General features: G+C 49.1%; 1 protein-coding gene across 12 annotated transcripts in view; it reads right to left on the bottom strand.

Moving 5' to 3' along the window:
• Positions 1-21,446, bottom strand: part of ppfibp2a (PPFIA binding protein 2a) — a 156,421-nt gene that overhangs the window by 84,804 nt on the left and 50,171 nt on the right. For 10 of the 12 annotated variants that reach the window (XM_069903068.1, XM_069903077.1, XM_069903073.1 and 7 more), the window contains one exon: positions 14,538-14,750. In XM_069903068.1, coding sequence (XP_069759169.1) covers positions 14,538-14,750 — 213 coding nt within the window. Of the gene's footprint in view, positions 1-14,537; positions 14,751-18,564; positions 18,603-19,771; positions 19,876-21,446 lie in introns of all 12 variants that reach the window. The other 2 variants (XM_069903093.1, XM_069903088.1) reach the window with 2 other exon arrangements.

Genomic DNA, 21,446 nt, shown 5'->3' with positions numbered 1-21,446 from the left:
AAACCAGAGGACATGGGTTAAGGGTGAAAAGTGTTTTAACCCCTAGATTCCAACTGTTGGAATCTAGGGGTTAAAACAAAAGGGAAAAGTTTAGGGGGAACATGAGGGGGAACCTCTTCACACACAGAGTGGTGGCAGTGTGGAACAAGCTGCCAGCTGAGGTGGTGAATGCGGGCTAATTTTTAACAGTTAAAAAAGAATTTGTACATTGACAGGAGGGGTATGGACAAGGTGGAGGTCAGTGGGACTAGGCAAAAATGGTTCAGTACAAACTAGAAGGATTGAAGGGGCCTGTTTCTGTTCTGGAGTGTTCTATAGTTCTATGATTTGGGGGTGGGGGGGGCATCCTTTTAATAAATATTCTTCCAGACGAGGTTGGGGGGTGAAGGAAGTGTAGCTGGGGTTGGATGGGCCTCTTAACCCAATGCAATTAGTTAATGTTCTCAGCTCCACATTCTGAAACCCAGCAAATGCAGACTCTGGAATTTTTTGGTATATATAGGTTAGTGCAAGGGGTGGGGGGGGGGGGGTTTGAAGGGAAGGTGGTGGGTGGGATAGGTCCTCAGTTCCTATTTTTCATTCTGAAACACAAGAGATGCAGACACTGGAACCTTGAGTGAACCATCAAGATGTTGGAGAGACTCAGTGGGGCAGGCAGCATCCATGGGGAGAAATGGTTAGTGTACATTTTGGGTCAGATTCAATCAAGGGCCCCGACTAAATCACTGTCTGACTATCTCTCTCCACTGACGCTGTCTGACACAGAATCCCTCCGGTCTCAATGTTCACCCACTATTACTTGTTTCCCATGGCCCTCTCCCATTGTGCCGAGATCACCTGTCCCCACCTCGGTTGTGGGCAATATCTCTACTCCCAACAAGTTATGACCCTCTGGCAGAAAACATTTCCCCCCAACTATGTCTTATGAGGAACATCCTCCCACTGAAGGTTTTGGAAAATTCCTTGTTTAATCTGTGCCACGAGCACCCAGGCTCCTCCACTGCTCCCCTGGACCACAAGTGGACAAGACAGTGAAGGAAGTTGGTCAAGGTCTCGAGCATTTGGAATGGGACTCTAGCCAGGAGAAAGCTGTGGTAACCACACATTGGCAGTGGAATGTTGTGGAACGCTGATACCAGTCATCTAGAACTGTCAAATCAAGATAATGATTCCTCAGAGGATGGGAAGTGCTTGGAATAAGCACTCTACTCCACTTCACCAGCTACTTCCCAGCCACAGATCAAATCCAGATAAGCTCCAGATACACGCTCAACAATGTATACAAGCGCCAAAAATTCTTACTTGCTGCAGCCGAACAAGTAAATGCAAAGGAAAACTATAACAGTAAACATGATTAAAAGAGGCATAAATACACAAGTTAGATATAATTTTTTTTTAATATGCAGGTGCTTCTCCACTTACGATGGGGTTACATTCTGGACAAAAACCATCGTAAGTGGAAAAACTGTAAGTTGAAAAAGAATACCACAACATACCGACCACCGTAGTCTAGCCTACCATTAAACATACACAGTTGAAAGCACTGAAATATTGCCCGGCATTGTGAGAGCATAGCCTACCGCATATCACAAGCGCTGGAACAGATCGAAATTCAAAGTACAGATTCACCCGATCATAACTTTGAAAAATTGTAAGTCGATCCTTTGTAAGTAGAAGAGCATCTTGTACATTTTTTTGGTAAATCTGCCTCACCCACAAGGTTGTATGTGATGTCATGTCTGCACTCGGACAATAAATCTGAAACAGTCACAGTTATCCTCATACAACCATGCAGACAGTCCTTTTGTGGAGTCGGAGCAGTTAACAGGAGGAGGTTCAAGAGCCTGATGGCTGTTGGAAAGATTCTACTCTCGATTCTAGAAAAAGCCTGTGATTGTAGAGAAAACAGAAATGCTGGAGGAACTCAGCAGGTCTTGCAGCATCCAAGGGAGGGTTGAAGGTAAAGGTTCCATATTGTCACGTAATACTACATTTAGAAATTCTTTAACTTTGTCTACCATAAGGAAGACAGAGAGTGTCCACCTCATCCAGAGACCCGCACAGAAATGAGGCCCCAGTGAGGAACGAACTCATAACCCCAGGTTCACAAAACAGTGCTCTAACCACTGAGCTTTCAGTGGTATATAACCAATATATCGAGCACGAAACCTTCTTCAAGGTAGGAACCATGAACCTAAAGGTGCTGGTCTTCATGCAGCCCGAAGGTAGAGAGTGATACTTGAAGACTGACTCTACTTTGCACCCAGGAATCTCTCAACGTTTACCATCTCCAGATGCATTCAGTTCCCCAGATGCTGCACCGTCCCTCTCGCCAATGAACCAAAGTTCCAGTCCAAAATCGAGAAGCGTTGGACTGTGAATAATTTTCAGAATTGCACAGCAAAGCAAATCTCCTGCTCGACATTTGGTTGGACACGAACATCCTTCAGAATCTTCAAGTCTATTTGCCACAAGTGAGGGTGAGCCCTCTGTTCTCTCGCTTAGCTTAATTCTCTTCTATCTACCCATTACCTGTTAGCCAGTACTCCTCCCCCTTCCCCTTCCCCTTCCCCTTCCCTCCTCCTCTCCCCACATTTGCCTGTTTAGCCAGATCCTCAACAAAGGGCTCAAGCCCGAAATGTTGACTGGCTTTTATCATTCGGGGCCCTGCAGTTCTTCCAGGTGAAGCAACAACTTCACTTGCAGGGGTCATCTACTGCATCCAGTGGCCTCGACTGACTGGATGTAGACTGGGAGACCGTTTTGTCAAACATCTTCAGTTTGTCCACTGCTAGCAGGGATCTCCCAGTGGCCAACCATTCTAATTCCCTACCCCATTCCATGGTCTTGTCCACTGCCCAACTAAGACCACCCACAAATTAGGAAAACCACACCTCACATTTGGCACCTTCCAACCGGAAGGCATTAACATCAGCTTCTCTGATTTCCGCTTGCCCCTCCCCCATCTCTTTCTGACACCATCCCTATTTCTCCTTCTCTCTTTCCCCCAGCTCTGCATTCACAGAGCCACCCCACTCCCCCCCAATCAATTCTCACCTGCCCTCCTAATTATGGCCTGTTGGCCTGTGTTTCCACCCCTGCCCTTCTCACCACCGGTTTAATTCAGGCACCTGACTGTTTTCTGCTCACACCTTGACGAACGGCTGAGGTATGAAGGTACTTTATGTCTTCACTTCCTGTAGATGCTATCTGACTCGTAGAGTTTCTCCAGAACTTTAGTGCAGAGACAGTGACCATTCACGTTATCAATGCCATGTACCCATGATTCTCTGCTATCCACCCACCCTGGAGGCAGGTTAGAGCAGACAATTAACCAGATTTGCTACTATTTTTCGGGTGCAGGGTGCAAGATGCCTCATCATTCACACATTCGTCAGCTCACCCACTAACAGGGTCTGTTGTGCCAATACCTTGATCCGCAAGTGTGTGTTAACAGGTTCAACCAGGAGTGCGCGTCAGGAGTCTCTGGTTAATTTTCAGAGAATAGGAACGGCTTGTGTTGAGAGAAAACACGCAAGGTGCATCAGACCGTGCCATCAGCGGGGGAAGGCAGGGAGACTTTTGCCAAGGCCGCACTTTTAATGCAACAGGTTGCTGTGGGCATGAACTGCACCAGAACAAAACCTATTCCCCGAGAGAATGAGGGATCCATATGGAGAGGGGTGTGAGCAGAGGTCTGTTATTTTGGACTCTGGATAGAACACGAATGTCAAACAAGTAAATCTGCTTGTGTGCTCAAGAGATTGGCATGCTTTTTCAAAAATTAATATCTTTTATCTTTCATCTTACAGTGTTGTCTTGCAACAGTGAAATTAAACTGCCTTTTTCTGGCATTCTTTAATGAAAACTCCCATCCTTGGCTATAAATGAGGTTCTAATGTGGCTGAAGTTTACACCTTATTTCTGTGACAAGCTTTTCCTCTGGACCCCATAGGCAATATATTGAAAAAACAAACTGGCATTCAGTGTGGGGAAGGGTGGGGGGGGGTGGGGTGAGAGGTCAGTGTGCACAAAGGTAATTAGAGAGAGCAAATGGAGAAAATAATGAAAGAAATCAGAAGCAAAAACACAAGGAAATTGGTGAGGAGAGAGAGAGAGAACCAAAATAAAAAAAAAAGTGCTGTACAGAGCTTGAAAGAGACATTTGTCCTTTCTGACCTCCTTTGCAATGTTCTCTCCTGATCTGGGTGAACCCAACTGTCAAAAACGTGAAGTCTACTGTGCGGAGCGGAAAGTGTCACCTTGGGCAGAGAGCTGATTTACCACCGGCTGCTCTGACATGTTCCAACAGGGTCCCAAGAAATGCAACAATGTTCCAACTGGTTCCAGGAAGATAGAATGAGATCAATGCTGACATAAATGGTGAATAGATTCCCAGCGTCAGAAGTGTGTCCTCGTTCACACTGAGTTACCAGGTGCAGTTGCCTCCCCACACTTGGTCAACTGAGATCCCTGAAATGTTCAAAGTGACCTTTTCACCCAATGACCTTTCCAGCATTCCCGACTAACCTGCTTTGGCTGCGCTCTCAGGCAATAGCATCTCGGAGAGTGAGGGGATGCCTCCTTGTCCCTCCCTCATTCTGCACTCATACATCTTCAATCTTTGTCATCTGATCCCCGCACCAACAGAAATTATTTCAACAAACATATCCCAATCATCTCCTGCCACTGATTTGGGAGAGTTGCCAACGAATGAAAGGGCCCGTCTCTCCCCGCTCACACTCTCTTCTTCCACCTTCCCATGCGGCAGGAGATACATGAATGTGAAATCATGGACCTCCCGATTCAAGGACAGGCTTCTCTACTGCTGTTATTAGACCCTTAAATGGACCTCCCATTATACAAGATGGTTAAATTGTACCTTCCTGTTTAGTACTAGACCAGTGGTTGTCAACCTTTTTCTTTCCACTCATGTCTTCTTTCTTTGGCTTGGCTTCGCGGACGAAGATTTATGGAGGGGGTAAAAAGTCCACGTCAGCTGCAGGCTCGTTTGTGGCTGACCAGTCCGATGCGGGACAGGCAGACACGATTGCAGCGGTTGCAAGGGAAAATTGGTTGGTTGGGGTTGGGTGTTGGGTTTTTCCTCCTTTGCCTTTTGTCAGTGAGGTGGGCTCTGCGGTCTTCTTCAAAGGAGGCTGCTGCCCGCCAAACTGTGAGGCGCCAAGATGCACGGTTTGAGGCGTTATCAGCTCACTGGCGGTGGTCAATGTGGCAGGCACCAAGAGATTTCTTTAGGCAGTCCTTGTACCTTTTCTTTGGTGCACCTCTGTCACGGTGGCCAGTGGAGAGCTCGCCATATAATACGATCTTGGGAAGGCGATGGTCCTCCATTCTGGAGACGTGACCCATCCAGCGCAGCTGGATCTTCAGCAGCGTGGACTCGATGCTGTCGACCTCTGCCATCTCGAGTACCTCGACGTTAGGGGTGTGAGCGCTCCAATGGATGTTGAGGATGGAGCGGAGACAACGCTGGTGGAAGCGTTCTAGGAGCCGTAGGTGGTGCCGGTAGAGGACCCATGATTCGGAGCCGAACAGGAGTGTGGGTATGACAACGGCTCTGTATACGCTTATCTTTGTGAGGTTTTTCAGTTGGTTGTTTTTCCAGACTCTTTTGTGTAGTCTTCCAAAGGCGCTATTTGCCTTGGCGAGTCTGTTGTCTATCTCATTGTCGATCCTTGCATCTGATGAAATGGTGCAGCCGAGATAGGTAAACTGGTTGACCGTTTTGAGTTTTGTGTGCCCGATGGAGATGTGGGGGGGCTGGTAGTCATGGTGGGGAGCTGGCTGATGGAGGACCTCAGTTTTCTTCAGGCTGACTTCCAGGCCAAACATTTTGGCAGTTTCCGCAAAGCAGGACGTCAAGCGCTGAAGAGCTGGCTCTGAATGGGCAACTAAAGCGGCATCATCTGCAAAGAGTAGTTCACGGACAAGTTTCTCTTGTGTCTTGGTGTGAGCTTGCAGGCGCCTCAGATTGAAGAGACTGCCATCCGTGCGGTACCGGATGTAAACAGCGTCTTCATTGTTGGGGTCTTTCATGGCTTGGTTCAGCATCATGCTGAAGAAGATTGAAAAGAGGGTTGGTGCGAGAACACAGCCTTGCTTCACGCCATTGTTAATGGAGAAGGGTTCAGAGAGCTCATTGCTGTATCTGACCCGACCTTGTTGGTTTTCGTGCAGTTGGATAATCATGTTGAGGAACTTTGGGGGACATCCGATGCGCTCTAGTATTTGCCAAAGCCCTTTCCTGCTCACGGTGTCGAAGGCTTTGGTGAGGTCAACAAAGGTGATGTAGAGTCCTTTGTTTTGTTCTCTGCACTTTTCTTGGAGCTGTCTGAGGGCAAAGACCATGTCAGTGGTTCCTCTGTTTGCGCGAAAGCCGCACTGTGATTCTGGGAGAATATTCTCAGCGACACTAGGTATTATTCTATTTAGTAGAATCCTAGCGAAGATTTTGCCTGCAATGGAGAGCAACGTGATTCCCCTGTAGTTTGAGCAGTCTGATTTCTCGCCTTTGTTTTTGTACAGGGTGATGATGGTGGCATCACGAAGATCCTGAGGCAGTTTACCTTGGTCCCAACAAAGCTTGAAAAACTCATGCAGTTTGGCATGCAGAGTTTTGCCGCCAGCCTTCCAAACTTCTGGGGGGATTCCATCCATACCTGCTGCTTTGCCACTTTTCAGTTGTTCGATTGCCTTATATGTCTCATCCAGGGTGGGAACCTCATCCAGCTCTAGCCTTAGGGGCTGTTGAGGGAGCTGGAGCAGGGCGGAATCTTGGACTGAGCGGTTGGTACTGAAAAGAGATTGGAAGTGTTCTGACCATCGGTTGAGGATGGAGATCTTGTCGCTGAGGAGGATTTTGCCGTCTGAGCTGCGCAGCGGGCTTTGGACTTGGGGTGAGGGGCCGTACACAGCCTTTAGAGCCTCGTAGAAACCCCTGAAGTCGCCAATGTCCGCGCTGAGCTGTGTTCGTTTGGCGAGGCTAGTCCACCACTCATTTTGGATCTCCCGGAGTTTGCGCTGAAGATGGCTGCATGCGCGACGGAAGGCTTGTTTCTTCTCTGGACAGGACGGCTTTGTAAGGTGAGCCTGGTGGGCAGCTCGCTTCTTTGCCAGCAGCTCCTGGATTTCCTGGCTGTTTTCGTCAAACCAGTCCTTGTTTTTCCTGGAGGAGAAGCCCAGTACCTCTTCAGTGGATTGCAGTATGGTACCATACCATGAGCTACCACTCATGTACAACTTTAAGTATTCCCCATCCCATCAGTGCTCTGTGATTAGTAAGGGATTGTTAAGGTGGGATGTGGGTGGAAAGAAAAAGTTTGAAAACCACTGTTTTAATCGTCTCTAATTGACTCGTTATGTGCATGGTTTCATAACTCCAAAGAAAATATTTCAGTAACAATTGGGTCTAGAGCAGTGATTCTCAACCTTCCCTTTCCATTGACATCCCTCCTTTACACTCACACCCTTACTAATCACAGAGCACTGATGGCATAGGGATTACTTAAGGTGGTATGTGAGAGGAAAGAAAAAGGTTGAGAACCACTGATCTGGACCCTTCAATATTTGTTTTATTGCAACACTTTTTATTCTTGCATGACCTTCTCTATTATGTAGAGGTTGACTTGTCTGGATAGCATGCAAAATAACGACCACCAGACATCAGAGCGGAAATAAGCCTTTTAGCCCATTGAGTCTTCCCCTCCATTCATTCATGAGCTGATCGATTTTCCCCCTCAGCCCCATTGCCCGGCCTTCTCCCCATCATCCTTGGTGCCCTGGCTAGTCAAGAACCTGTCATTCTCAGCCTTAAATGCACCCAATGACCTGGCTTCCACAACCTGTTCACCGGACCTCTGTTCCCCATCATGTGCTGTAACCAACATTGGCTGACGCTTCAACCTCACCCCAATTTAGACACTTTTATCCTCGGTTTCCAACACCGCAACCTTCTCCAACCCCACAAGGTGGAGGCTGGTACAACAGGGACTCTTAGACAGGCACATGGATGTACGGAAAATGGAGGGTTATGGGTGGGGACTGGTGGTGGTGGAAGGGTTATATTGTTGAGGAGTAGGTTTACATAGGTCAGTATAACATTGTGGGCTGAAGGGGCCAGACTGTGTTGGAATGTTCCATGTTCTACTTAGGTGTCGCTGGCCTAGATAAGATCCTTAGACAGACGTCTGGTATATTTTTATGCTATAGATCGCAGCAGGATTCACAAGGACATTACTGAAGTTGGAGGGCTTGAGTTGTGAGGAGAGACTAGACAGGTTAGTCCCAGACTTCAGAATCTGAGTTACAGGGAAAGGTTAAACATATTTGGATTTTATTTCCTGGACCGTAGAAGGGGAGATTTGATAGAGGTGTTTAAAATTATGAGGGGTAGGTAGATAGGCTTTTTCCACTGAGGGTAGGTGAGATACAAACTAGAGGTTAAGGGTGAAAGGGGAAAAGTTTAAGAGGAACATGAGGGGGAACCTCTTCGCACAGAGAGTGGTGGGAGTGTGGAACGAGCTGCCAGCTGAAGGGGTGAATGCAGCTCAATTTGAACATTTTGGAAGAATTTGAACAGGTTCATGGATGGGAGGGCTATGGACTGGGTGCAAGTCAGTGGGACTAGGCAGACAAATATTTCAGCACAGACTAGAAGGGCCAAAGGGGCCTGTTTCTGTGCTGTAATGTTATGTTTCTCAGGTTCTGCAGTAAACTTAAGTGCTGGATAAACTCAGCAGGTCACACAGTGTCCATGGAAAACTAAAGATAGTCGACATTTTGGGCCTGAACCCTTCAACAGAGTGGCAAAAATCAGGAAGAGGCCCAAATAAAAAGTTTGGGGAGGGGTAGGAATGGTAGAGGGTGGAATGTGGATACAGGTGGAAAAGGAGAAAGGTCTGAAGGGGGCAGAGGGCCGACGGGGTAGGGGGCGGAGGGCCGACGGGGTAGGGGGCGGAGGGCCGACGGGGTAGGGGGCGGAGGGCCGACGGGGTAGGGGGCGGAGGGCCGACGGGGTAGGGGGCGGAGGGCCGACGGGGTAGGGGGCGGAGGGCCGACGGGGTAGGGGGCGGAGGGCCGACGGGGTAGGGGGCGGAGGGCCGACGGGGTAGGGGGCGGAGGGCCGACGGGGTAGGGGGCGGAGGGCCGACGGGGTAGGGGGCGGAGGGCCGACGGGGTAGGGGGCGGAGGGCCGACGGGGTAGGGGGCGGAGGGCCGACGGGGTAGGGGGCGGAGGGCCGACGGGGTAGGGGGCGGAGGGCCGACGGGGTAGGGGGCGGAGGGCCGACGGGGTAGGGGGCGGAGGGCCGACGGGGTAGGGGGCGGAGGGCCGACGGGGTAGGGGGCGGAGGGCCGACGGGGTAGGGGGCGGAGGGCCGACGGGGTAGGGGGCGGAGGGCCGACGGGGTAGGGGGCGGAGGGCCGACGGGGTAGGGGGCGGAGGGCCGACGGGGTAGGGGGCGGAGGGCCGACGGGGTAGGGGGCGGAGGGCCGACGGGGTAGGGGGCGGAGGGCCGACGGGGTAGGGGGCGGAGGGCCGACGGGGTAGGGGGCGGAGGGCCGACGGGGGGAGGGGCAGAGGGCTGACGGGGGAAGGGGCAGAGGGCTGACGGGGGAAGGGGCAGAGGGAGAGAGGGATGAGGGAAAGTGTGACCAGAGGGAGGGGGTTTGTGTCTGGAACTAAAGGTCATAGATTTAAGGTGTGAGTGGAAAGATTTAAAGAGGGACCTGGGGGGTGGTTTTCCTCCACCCTGATGGTGGAGGGTAAGTGTAACAACCTTGCAGAGTAAGTGGGAGAGGCAGGGGGAATTGGAACATTTATAAAGGTACATGGATATGAAAAGTTTAAGGGGGTCTGGGCAGGCAACGGAATTACTGAGAACTCCATGCAGGCTGCCGGCTGCGGAGACTGGCTCGAGACTAGCTGAAAGGGTACCATGCATCGGAGCCTGGAGAGAGAGGGTGCTGGAAGGTTCCTGATTGTGCTGGAGGTTTGGATCTGGAGCTCAGGTGGCCGATAGTTCGGACTGGACTTTGTATGCGGCTGCGGGAAGGCTGGAGTGAACCCACGGACACTCGGTGACCCTGAGGAGAACTCTCTTTTGCTTCTCTTTCTCTGAGTGTAAGGGAGAGGTGTGCAATATTACACCGTCTTTATTTCATGACTATAAAGGAACCTAGAATCTATGCAGAAACTCTACAGGTCCCTGTTCCCCTGAAAGAGGAAAGCCCCTCACCTCCCACACCGTCAGAATCTACATGCCCCTCTCCCCCAGCTCCCCTCCCCAGTTTCCTGCTTACAGCCTCTTCCGCCCTCCCCCCCCTCCACAGCTCCCCTCCCCCCACCACTGTTTGACACCAGTCCAAGGCAGCAAGCACATTTGGGTCTGGTTTCATCCCCCAGATTCCTCCTTTGGATCGACACACATCTTCCTTCCTCTCACCCCCTCGTCTTGGGCAGATTCCCTCCCCCCATAGCCCCCCTACCCCCCCCCCCACCACACTATCTGACACCAGTCCAAGGCAGCGGGCACATTTGGGACTGATTTCATTCCCCAATTCCTCATCCAGACTTACACACAGCTTCCCGTTAAAGCACGAGCCCTGATATTAGTGCTCAGCTGACAGTCAGGGCTCTCTACGAGGCAACCCACTGAAGAACAGCTCCTGACGCCAGACGCCCTCTTTCCTAAAATTAGCGATTAGCGGCTGTAATTGGATCCCAGGGGTTTTTGAAGTGTAAACACGTGAGATGGAAGTGACAGATTAAAAAAACAGCCAGATTCTGCCTTGATGTTCACAAATTCTGTAAACTCTTCGTGAAGGTGCACTTGCTGTCGGCAAGGTCATTGGCTCCTGGTCCAGCTTCATGGACACTCACTTCAACTGTCTAGCTCCAACACAGCAAGTTCAGATGCACCAAGATTCAGTGACAGAGTTGTTTTGCAACGAGATCAGCTGGGCATCCCATGTAGAGCACCACAATTAGGACACAGCCGAGAAGTTAAAACACAGAGTTGCTGGAGGAACTCAGCCGGTCTCGCAGCGTCCATCGGAGATAGCAATGTATAACTGACATTTCGGTCCTTGAAGAAGGACTCAGGCCTGAAATGTCAGCAACATATCTTTATCTCCAATGGACATTGCAAGACCTGCTGAGTTCCTCCAGCACAATGGTTCTCAACCTTTTCCTTCCCACTCACATCCCACCTTAAGTAATCCCTACGCCATGGGTGTCTGTGATGAGTATGGGATTGCTTAAGGTGGGATGTGGATGGAAAGAAAAAGTTTGAAAACCACTGTTTTAATCATCCCTCATTGACTTGTTATGTGCATGGTTTCATAACTCCAAAGGAAATGGGCCAATGACAATTTTTCTCAAGCAAAATATTTCAGCAGTAACATTTGGGTCTAGAGCAGTGATCCTCAAACTTCTCTTCCCACCTTAAGCAATTCCTTACTAATCTCAGATCACCGATGGCGTAGGGAATACTTAAAGTGGGATGTGAGTTGAAAGAAAAAGATTGAGAACCACTGCTCCAGCATTTGTGTGTTTTTACTACAATCAAAGTGTCTGCAGTTTTGTGTTTCACTCTCTTCACAACATATGCACAGAGTTACAGAGAGAAAAGGCTTCTTCAGGTGTACTCTCTGCTAAGAATGTGCCTGAAGAAGAGAAATATAACCATATAACCATTTACGGAGCGGAAACAGGCCATGTTGGCCTTTCGAGTCCGCACTGGTTCACTGATTTTGTGCGCCCTCTTCAGGCATTGGTCCCGGTAGATCTTCATTCAATAACGATGGGCGAATTCAATGCAGGTGGAATCAGATAATAGCAAAACTATGAGCAAACAGATTGGCTGTCTGTGTACCAAAAATAGTAAAACTTGACGAAACTGGATTTATTAAGAAAAGACAAACAATGGACAATATCTCTAAGTTCATTAACTTAATCCATGCAGTACAAGGAAAGAAAACTCCAACAGTGCCTTTAATCTGGTGCTGCGGTGATTCCAGTTTAAATCGGCTCTTTGATTTGCTTTACAGGTGGCAGCGCAAGAAGCGCAGCGCTGGCCACCTGAAGGGGCAGCTGCACCAGGATGCGCATCTGAGCGCACTCCAGCTCATGTCCCTTGAGCTGTCAAGTTAGGATGGCTGGCTGTCAGCTGTGACAGCCAATGCTGGGACATCCCCTGTGGAAGGTCCCCACACTGATTGCTCTGTCCCCTGGCGGGGGAGAGGGGGCTGGGACGGCCGGTGGGGGAGAGGGGAGCTGGGGCGGCCAGCGGGGGAGAGGGGGGCTGGAGTGGTCGGCGGAAGAGAAGGGGTACAATGCCGGTACCTGACTCGAGTGCCGTACTCACCCACCGGCCACCCCAGCCCCCTTCTCCCCCGCCGGCCGCCCCAGCCCCCATTCTCCCCTGCCAGCCGCTCTAGCCCTGCAATCCCCGTGCTGACAGCCCAGCCAGCTGCCCCTGCCCCGACATCCTGCACCGGGGGCAGGGGGAGCTGGGAGAGGAGCTGTCAGGCACTCACCAGCTGACTGTCACCCCGAATGCAGCCATTTTTAGGTGGCTGCATTCAGATGGCTGGGGAGGCTACTGTGCTGCGGTGATTTTTCCCTCTCGGGGATGGTTACAAAGTTCGCCTCGCAAGGGCCTCCTGCATATTCACGTGGCCTCCCAACAGCCACATATTGCCAAAATATGCGGCTTTTCAAGCGGGGCAATTGGCTACCTGAAAGTTCCTATAGAGAAGGTGAAATCTGAGAGGGGGGTGGCGATAGGAGAGGGAAGTGAAGGTGCGAAGAGTTGGAGTAAAGGACGCAAGAGGGAAAGAAACTCTGGGGTCCTTATATAACCTTCATCCACAGAACTATTGTACATTGTACAGGACAACTCCATATTGGACGATCCCAGAATTTCAACCTAAAACATTGGTTTTGAGTGATACCCTTTCGATAAGGTGACCCTCCCGTCCAAACTGGCATTTACCAATGACCGGCGGATGCTGTTAAGAGCAAATCACAATATTTTAATAGCAAATTATCATTTAAAGGTTGAGATTTTATTTGGATATTTTAAAGTAAGCCACTGCTGGCTCCTGTAATATGCCAGTTAAAGCCAGTACAGAGCTAACGACAGATGGACCCAGCAGAGGAGTGCTGAGACAGTGCAATAACTAATGGGGAGTGCGCGAGATTTCTTCAGATCCGGCAGGAAGATGGCAGTGGTGTTGAGACTTTGTCATCAAGGTAAGAATTTTAGACCTATTGTATAGGATGCCCCCTAATTTTAAGGTGAAATTTTAAAGTTTGGATCATCCTATACAATAGTATATATGGTATTTTGCAGTATCGTCCCTACCATGGATGTCAGCCTCACGGGCTGCAGTTAACAGGCGTTTCCCTGATGCTTTTCTTGAAAATGGGAACCAAGACATCAGAATCTTCTCTTGTGTGTAGTAAAGAATCAGGTGCCTGCCAACGTTTGTCCATACCTTAATGGAGGGCTCAAGCCAGGAACATTGGTTATGTATCTTTATCTGTGCTATATTGTTTGACCTGCTGAGTTTATCCAGCGTTGTGTTTTTAACCCCTTGGAGTCCCAGGTTGTATTGTCACATTCAAACTTCAGGAGAGGGAACAGCAGGCAAAACCTGACATTGTTCCATCTGCTGGGTCTGGCGGGTCACGGCCAGCAGTCGCTGGAGACAGGCGACCACCTCACTACGTGGGAGGAAACTGGAGCAATTGGAGGGAACCCTCACAGACAAGGGGAGAATGCTTAAACTCCTTACGGTCAATGCTGGATTCGAACCTGGGTCGCTGGCGCTGTAACAGTGTTGTGCTCTCTCTTTGGCTTGGCTTCGCGGACGAAGATTTATGGAGGGGGTAAAAAGTCCACGTCAGCTGCAGACTCGTTTGTGGCTGACAAGTCCGATGCGGGACGGGCAGACACGATTGCAGGGGAAAATTGGTTGGTTGGGGTTGGGTGTTGGGTTTTTCCTCCTTTGCCTTTTGTCAGTGAGGTGGGCTCTGCGGTCTTCTTCAAAGGAGGTTGCTGCCCGCCAAACTGTGAGGCGCCAAGATGCACGGTTTGAGGCGATATCAGCCCACTGGCGGTGGTCAATGTGGCAGGCACCAAGAGATTTCTTTAGGCAGTCCTTGTACCTTTTCTTTGGTGCACCTCTGTCACGGTGGCCAGTGGAGAGCTCGCCATATAACACGATCTTCACTAACTGCTACGTTAACACCTACTGGTCTTCAGAATGTGGGAGGAAGGAACACCCTAAGGGAAGATCATACCAATGCTATGTGCCAAACGCAGGCAGGAGGGCCAGTTTGGCCAGCATGGGCAGGTTGGATCGAAGGGCCTGATTCCAAGTTCCACACGTGGAGCGACGGAGGTCTCCATTGCTGTGCGGGGTGAGGGGAGGGGGGGTCACTACCCACTGCAGTGATCCAATGATCAGGTGCCCGCTTTAAGCAGCTTTGGCACTTTAGTGTCACTCACCGAGTAGCTGTCCAGCCAGCCAGCGAGGGCCTGCAGTGTGGCAGCGGGGATCTGACTTCGCACCTCCTCCTTCTCCCGCTCGTTCCTCAACATCTCCAGTCCTGCTCGCAGATCCTCAGCAAGTTGCACAATCTGCAGTGACCTCAGGTAGGTGGTGGGATAGGGGAGCCGATGCTGTACACCCGTTGGAGATCTCTGATGCTGCTTTAGAACCTGTGGAGGAAAGGAGAAGTACATTCACCTTGAAATCTCACCAAACCCCCCCCTTCCACATCAATGTTGAACACAAGACCACAGACCTAAACAACTCAGAGCGAGGTTCTTACCCTGTGACAACACATTAGCAAGAACGATGAGTCACATTACAGATTGGTGGAAAATCTAGTGAAAAGGTGTGAGGGTAACAATATGGGCATGATGAAGGAGATGAATGTGGACTTCAGGAGGACCAAGAATGACCACCTCCACAACACATTAATTGGTTGGTAGTAGAGAGAACAAACTTCCTTGGAGTCCACTTAACTTATCGTGGACACACAACTTCTCATTTGACAGAAAGGCCCAACAGTGACTGCACTTCCTGAGAAGGCGGATGCGGGCAAGGCCTCCAGCCACCAACATGTCAACCCTCTACAGGAGCTCTATCGAGAGTGTCCTGGCTGATTGCATCACAGTGTGGTACGGTTGCTGCAGAGAAATGGATTGGAGGTCAATCTACAAGATTATAAGAGTGGCAGAGACGATTACTGGAGTCTCCCTATTCTACTGGATCATTGTCTGAAGAGGGCGAGCAAAATCATTGAGGACCCCTTCCACCCTGCACACAGCATCTTTCAGGTTCTACCCTCGAGTAGTGAGAATGCAGATTGATCAAAGGAACTGCTCACTGTAACCACCTGAGACTCTCATTTGTACAAAACAATAATTTTTAATTTACTTGTATAGATAAAATACTTGTCCTGTATATGTGTTGTTTGTCTGTACGTGTGTTGTGTCTGGTAGTGTGTCTGTGTCTTTTGTACCGAGGACCAGAGAACGATGTTTCATCTTGTACTTGTACAATCAGAAGACAATAAACTTGAACTTGACTTGATCCCTTTATTCTCCCCACATTCCTATTAAATTCCCCCTACCCCCAGATTTCACCCCTCACTCACACACTTAAAACCACAACAATCATATTTTAAACAGGCTATCCAGCATCTTAATTTCCCCTTCTGCTGTCCAATCAGACCAAGAATAGCCTTCTATACAGTTTTGGAGAAACACAGCAGGTCAAGCAGCATCAATGGAGAAGAACAGTCGACATTTTGAATCGAGGCTGGGGAAATGTAATAGAGAAGGCAGTGTGAAGAGGAGAGAATGGGACGGGTGGGGCAAGAGCCACGGGTGAGATTGGTTGTCCAGGGAGAGGTGAAATGATACACAGAGGCAGACGCCAGACAAAGGGAGAGGGAGGCAAGAGAAACCAAGGGGTGAGGTGGAGGAAAATGAGTCCATCGAGTTTATTGTCACCTGACTCCAAGAGCACAACCCGATAAAACAGCACTTTCCAGTCCTCAGTGCAAAACACTCCGACGCACAACCAGACACAACACAGATGGGGGAAGATAGGGTGATAAGAGACAAAGCATGTGAGGTGAATCTCTGCTAAGCTGCCTGTCTCCCCTCTGGCAAGCCTTGCTGTACTAACATTGACTGTGCATTATCTCTACCATTAAAGACACTCCCCTTGGGTATAACTGTGCTTGCACCCATTGTCTTTCATTATTGTACCTTAAGTTTCTGCTAATAAAAGCCATGAATATTGTTTGGCCGCATCATCTTTGTCTGCTTCATCACTGGCACTACAGCATGCCGGTGATGGGATCTAAGAAGGGAAGGTGAGAATGGTGGGATAGAATGGTGGGTTGAACTAAAGGGGGGGTGGGGGTGAATAGAGAGTGGAAGGATCCAGCACAGAGCAAACTCCCAGCCTCAATAAAAGGATTCGGCACAAAACGCCGACTGTTCTTTTCCACCCACGGATGCTGCTCTCGACTCGCTGAGTTCCTCCAGCAGAGTGTGCTTGGCTTCAGATGCCAGCCTCCGTGGTGTCTGCCAGCAAAGGCCAAGTCATTGGGTAGATTTAAAGCGGAGGTCACAGAGAGTTGTGGGGGCCTGGAATGCATTGCCAGGGGTGGTGGTGGAGACTGGGACATTCAGGACATTTAAGAGACTCCAAGAGAGGTCCATGGATGAAGGAACAATAGAGGGTGATGAGGTAGGGAAGGACTCATTTTGGTAAGATGAGTAAGAATAGATAATTTGGCACAACATTGAGGGTCAAAGGGCCTGTACTGAGCTACGATGTTTTATAGGGTGTCAAAGGTTATGGGAAGAAGACAGGAGAATGGGGTTGAAAGGAAAAGCTACGGTTTAAATGTCAGGACAGCTCTTGATGGGCTGAATGGCCAAATTCTGCACTTTCCACAAGTCTCCAGATCCACATCAGGTTTCCATCCAGCCCTTGGTTCCCTCAAAACTAAATTCCAGATAGACAGTGACGTGAACAGGAAAGGTTTAGATTAGCTGTTCTTTACCAGATGCCTATGGTAAGAGCGCCACCGTCAAGTTAGACCTTCTGAAGTGCATCACTTCACACTTGTGCGGATTGAACGCCATCTGCCACTTCTCCGCCCAGCACTGCATCCTGTCTATATTCTGCTCTAACCTACAACCAGCTTCTACAACAGCACATTGAACCAAAAGCCTTCTTTTCTTTTCACCTCATTTAACACAAATAATTTTTACTTTTTTTGTGTGTGGTTGGTAGGAGAGAAGAACAGAAGGAACCAAAACATGACTATTTCACAGGGAAAGGGGGACCCATAAACTTTGAGTAGAGTCCTGGGGGGGTGGGGAGGGGGGCTTAGCCATAAAAAGATTAAGAATGCAAATTAGACCAACTCAGGTAGACCATTTGATCAGCATGGATAAGATGGGCTGCTGTAGAATTCTAAACCCCAACTCAGAAATGAACTGCAAAGGGGATCCTTCAATTCTAAATTTAAAAGCATGGAACAACTTGCATCAAATGTGATTTTTCAGAAGTGTTAAGATGAAATGGTTGGAGAAATAAATCAGGAACAAAACAATTAAAAGGAGACAATAATTACATCAATTAAACATGGAATTTAAATCAAGATTAGACAGTTACCTCATGAGGTTAAATTATTTTATTTGCTTGGCAACCTGACTTCATCCCTTACATCTGCAGATAAATAGATGTAGAAAGCCTAGACAGATTTTAAATTTAAGCTCTCTAATAGACATTTTTTTTTAGATATTTGCAAGTTCGGAATTTTGTTCAGTCTAAATTGAACACTTTTTTCCTCAAATCACAGACTCCAATATTCCTGATATATTTTTTTGATCTATATTTTGTTTACAGTGGACTGATATTACAAACTTATAGTGATTTATTGGATTTATGACTTGCTCCAATGGCTAAGATTAAAAATGATTGGGAGTGTGATCTCACTATAACTTTTTCAGATGAGGATTGGTATTCCTCTCTTCGCCTGATCAATGATTCTTCATTTTGTGCTAGGTGCTGTTTATTACAATTCAAGGTGGTACACAGAGCACACGTGCCTAAACTCAAATTAGCCCGTTTCTATTCAGATGTTGATCCATTTTGTGAAAAGTGTAAAATTTTTGAAGCTTCATTGATTCATATATTTTGGGAATGTCCTAAATTAGGAGGATATTGGGAGAATATTTTTTTCAGTCTTTATAGAACACTACAGCACAGAAAACTGGCCATTAGGCCCATCAAGTCTGTGCCAACCATTGCTCAACTACCCTCAAAAACCTTTATCAACAATTTTTAAGATGAACCTAAATCCATGCCCTTTAATTGCCCCGCTTGGTTTCTCATGTGAACCTGATAAACTTTTATCGGCACCTCAAGAGAAACTTTTAGCTGTTAGCATGTTGACAAGCAGACGGACAGTTTTAACGAAATAGAAAGATGGATTCTCACCGACTCAGACACCGTGGCTACAGTATGTAATGTCGTATCTAAGTTTAGAGAAAAATAGGTATAGTATTAAAGATAAAAAGTTACAGTTTGACAAGGTATGGGGCCCATTTATAGAACAGTATCATAACTGACGGTTTTAGATGATATGGATGCTCTAGGGCAGATCCGTCCGTCCTCTGGAGGTCGCAATTTGATCCACCTTTGTATTTTTCCTATACTGTTGATTAGAGGGAGGGGGTAGATTCGTTTTATGGTTTTTTTCTTTCTTTTAGACATATGGATTAATGGGGTTTCATTTCAATGATCCTCGATGGTATTACTTTTTTTAAAAAAGATATTTTATATCAAGGTTTGCTATAATATTATTTAACTGATTTTTATGTATAATCATTTTAACAAAATCACATTTAACAATTATTGATGGAATTTAAAATTTGTCGAATTGTGCATTTAATTATATGCCATGTATATGTTATCACATTGGTTCACTATATTAATAACTTGTATATGGATTAAAATATTTGAGAGAGAGAGAGCGAGGGCTCCAGAGGGAAGGTCAGTGTCAGGTGAAAGTTTGACAAAGGTTAAAGGTGTTGTAGATCGTGTAGTGCAGTGGTTCTCAAATTTTTTCTTTCCACTCACATACCACCTTAAATATTCCCTATGCCATGGGTGCTCTGTGATTAGTTAGGGATTGTTTAAAGTGGTGTGTGAAACTGATAGCATTAATATGGCCACTTGTACTCCTCAGGGATGTTCCAGTAACCGGGAGGTGACTACTGGCGGAAAAACAGACTACCCTGTCTCCTCACACTGCACCATCCCCATCTATATATCTCTCAGCAGGGTTTGCTGTAACAATCAACCTCTCCGACCTCTACCATTGGTTTAATCATACACGGGCTATTTGGTCCATCTACTCTCCGCTGGTAGAAGCGGATGGGAAAGGGAGAGAGAGGGCGGGAGAAGGGGTGGGGGCGGCATGAGAAAGGAAGCGGGGGGGACACATGAGAGGGAGCGGGAGAGATGTAATGAGTGGATGGAACCACTGGGTGCCAGTGGTGCACAAGTCAACACAGGAAAGCCCTGGTCAGAGTCGGACTCTGGAAATTCACGGCTGAGATTGTTCTGATGCAGGCCGTCTTGTAGAAGATGGGCCAGGGACATCATGGTCTCAACACTAATCCCCAAGAGCCCCAACACTGACCTCTGCATCTGCGATACGGGACAGTGATTTGAACTGACCGAAGTGTCCGTCTGCCCTCAGCTGTGTTCTTCTCCTGCCTCCCCCAAACATTCATCGCTGTGTTGCTGAATGTGAGACCACAAGGGAGACACAGTGAAGCTCTATTGGGGCCATCGAGTCACAATTCCGCTGCAGCTTTCACGGCCTCTAGAGTTGCTACACGGAACATTAGCGCACAGGAGCAGGCTATTCAGCCTGTGAGTCTGTGCTGTTCACAGTCAAATTAAACACCCATTTAATTTAATTAAACACTCAGTCTTTATTCAGGGCCTTCCTTATATCTTGAGGAAGGGCTCAGGCCTGAAATGTCTTTACCTCCTATGGACGCTATGAGAGTGGCCAAGTTCTTCCAGCATTTCCATGTGTTTTTAAAGTATAACCATTGTCTGCGCATGAACCATATCCATTCCCTGCATGTTCATGGGTTTTCCCTTTTCCTTAGAAGCCTTTTAAACACGACTCTTGAATTGGTTTCCATCACTGGCCCTGGCAGCCCATTCCAGTCACCAACCACTCTCTGTGTATAAAACTTGCCCTGCATATCTGCCTTAAACTCCCTCTCCCCCCAACTTAAATGGACATCCTCTACCATACGGCACTCTTACCCTGGGAGAAAGGTTCGAACTATCTACCCTCCAGCTGATCAATGCAGTGGGAGGGGCATCGGAGAAGGGTCAGATTTTTATGTAATTTAAAATCTTCAAAATGTGGAATGATCTGCAACATCAGTGGTGTGTGTATGTCTCCCATCATCCCCCCTCCACTCTCTCTCTCTCTCCCCTCCCCTCCCCTCATCTCTCTCCTCCATCAATTCTCTCCTCCCTCCCATTTCCCATCTCTCTCTCCTCCCCCTCTGTCTCTCCCTCTCTCACCTTTCCTCTCCCATCTACCTCCTCCACTCTCCCCCTCATCTCCACCCTCACCCCCTCCACTCTCCCTCACCCCCTCCACTCTCCCTCACCCCCCTCCACTCTCCCTCACCCCCCTCCACTCTCCCTCACCCCCTCCACTCTCCCTCACCCCCCCTCCACTCTCCCTCACCCCCCTCCACTCTCCCTCACCCCCCTCCACTCTCCCTCACCCCCTCCACTCTCCCTCACCCCCCTCCACTCTCCCTCACCCCCCTCCACTCTCCCTCACCCCCCTCCACTCTCCCTCACCCCCCTCCACTCTCCCTCACCCCCCTCCACTCTCCCTCACCCCCCTCCACTCTCCCTCACCCCCCTCCACTCTCCCTCACCCCCCTCCACTCTCCCTCACCCCCCTCCACTCTCCCTCACCCCCTCCACTCTCCCTCACCCCCCTCCACTCTCCCTCACCCCCCTTCCACTCTCCCTCACCCCCCTCCACTCTCCCTCACCCCCCTCCACTCCCCTCACCCCCCTCCACTCCCCCTCACCTCCCTCCACTCTCCCTCACCCCCCTCCACTCTCCCTCACCCCCCTCCACTCTCCCTCACCCCCCTCCACTCTCCCTCACCCCCCTCCACTCTCCCTCACCCCCCTCCACTCTCCCTCACCCCCCTCCACTCTCCCTCACCCCCTCCACTCTCCATCACCCCCCTCCACTCTCCCTCACCCCCTCCACTCTCCCTCACCCCCTCCACTCTCCCTCACCCCCTCCACTCTCCCTCACC

Source organism: Narcine bancroftii, chromosome 1, assembly GCF_036971445.1.
Source record: "Narcine bancroftii isolate sNarBan1 chromosome 1, sNarBan1.hap1, whole genome shotgun sequence".
Taxonomy (NCBI): domain Eukaryota; kingdom Metazoa; phylum Chordata; class Chondrichthyes; order Torpediniformes; family Narcinidae; genus Narcine; species Narcine bancroftii.
This window is presented reverse-complemented; position numbering and strand designations above follow the sequence as displayed.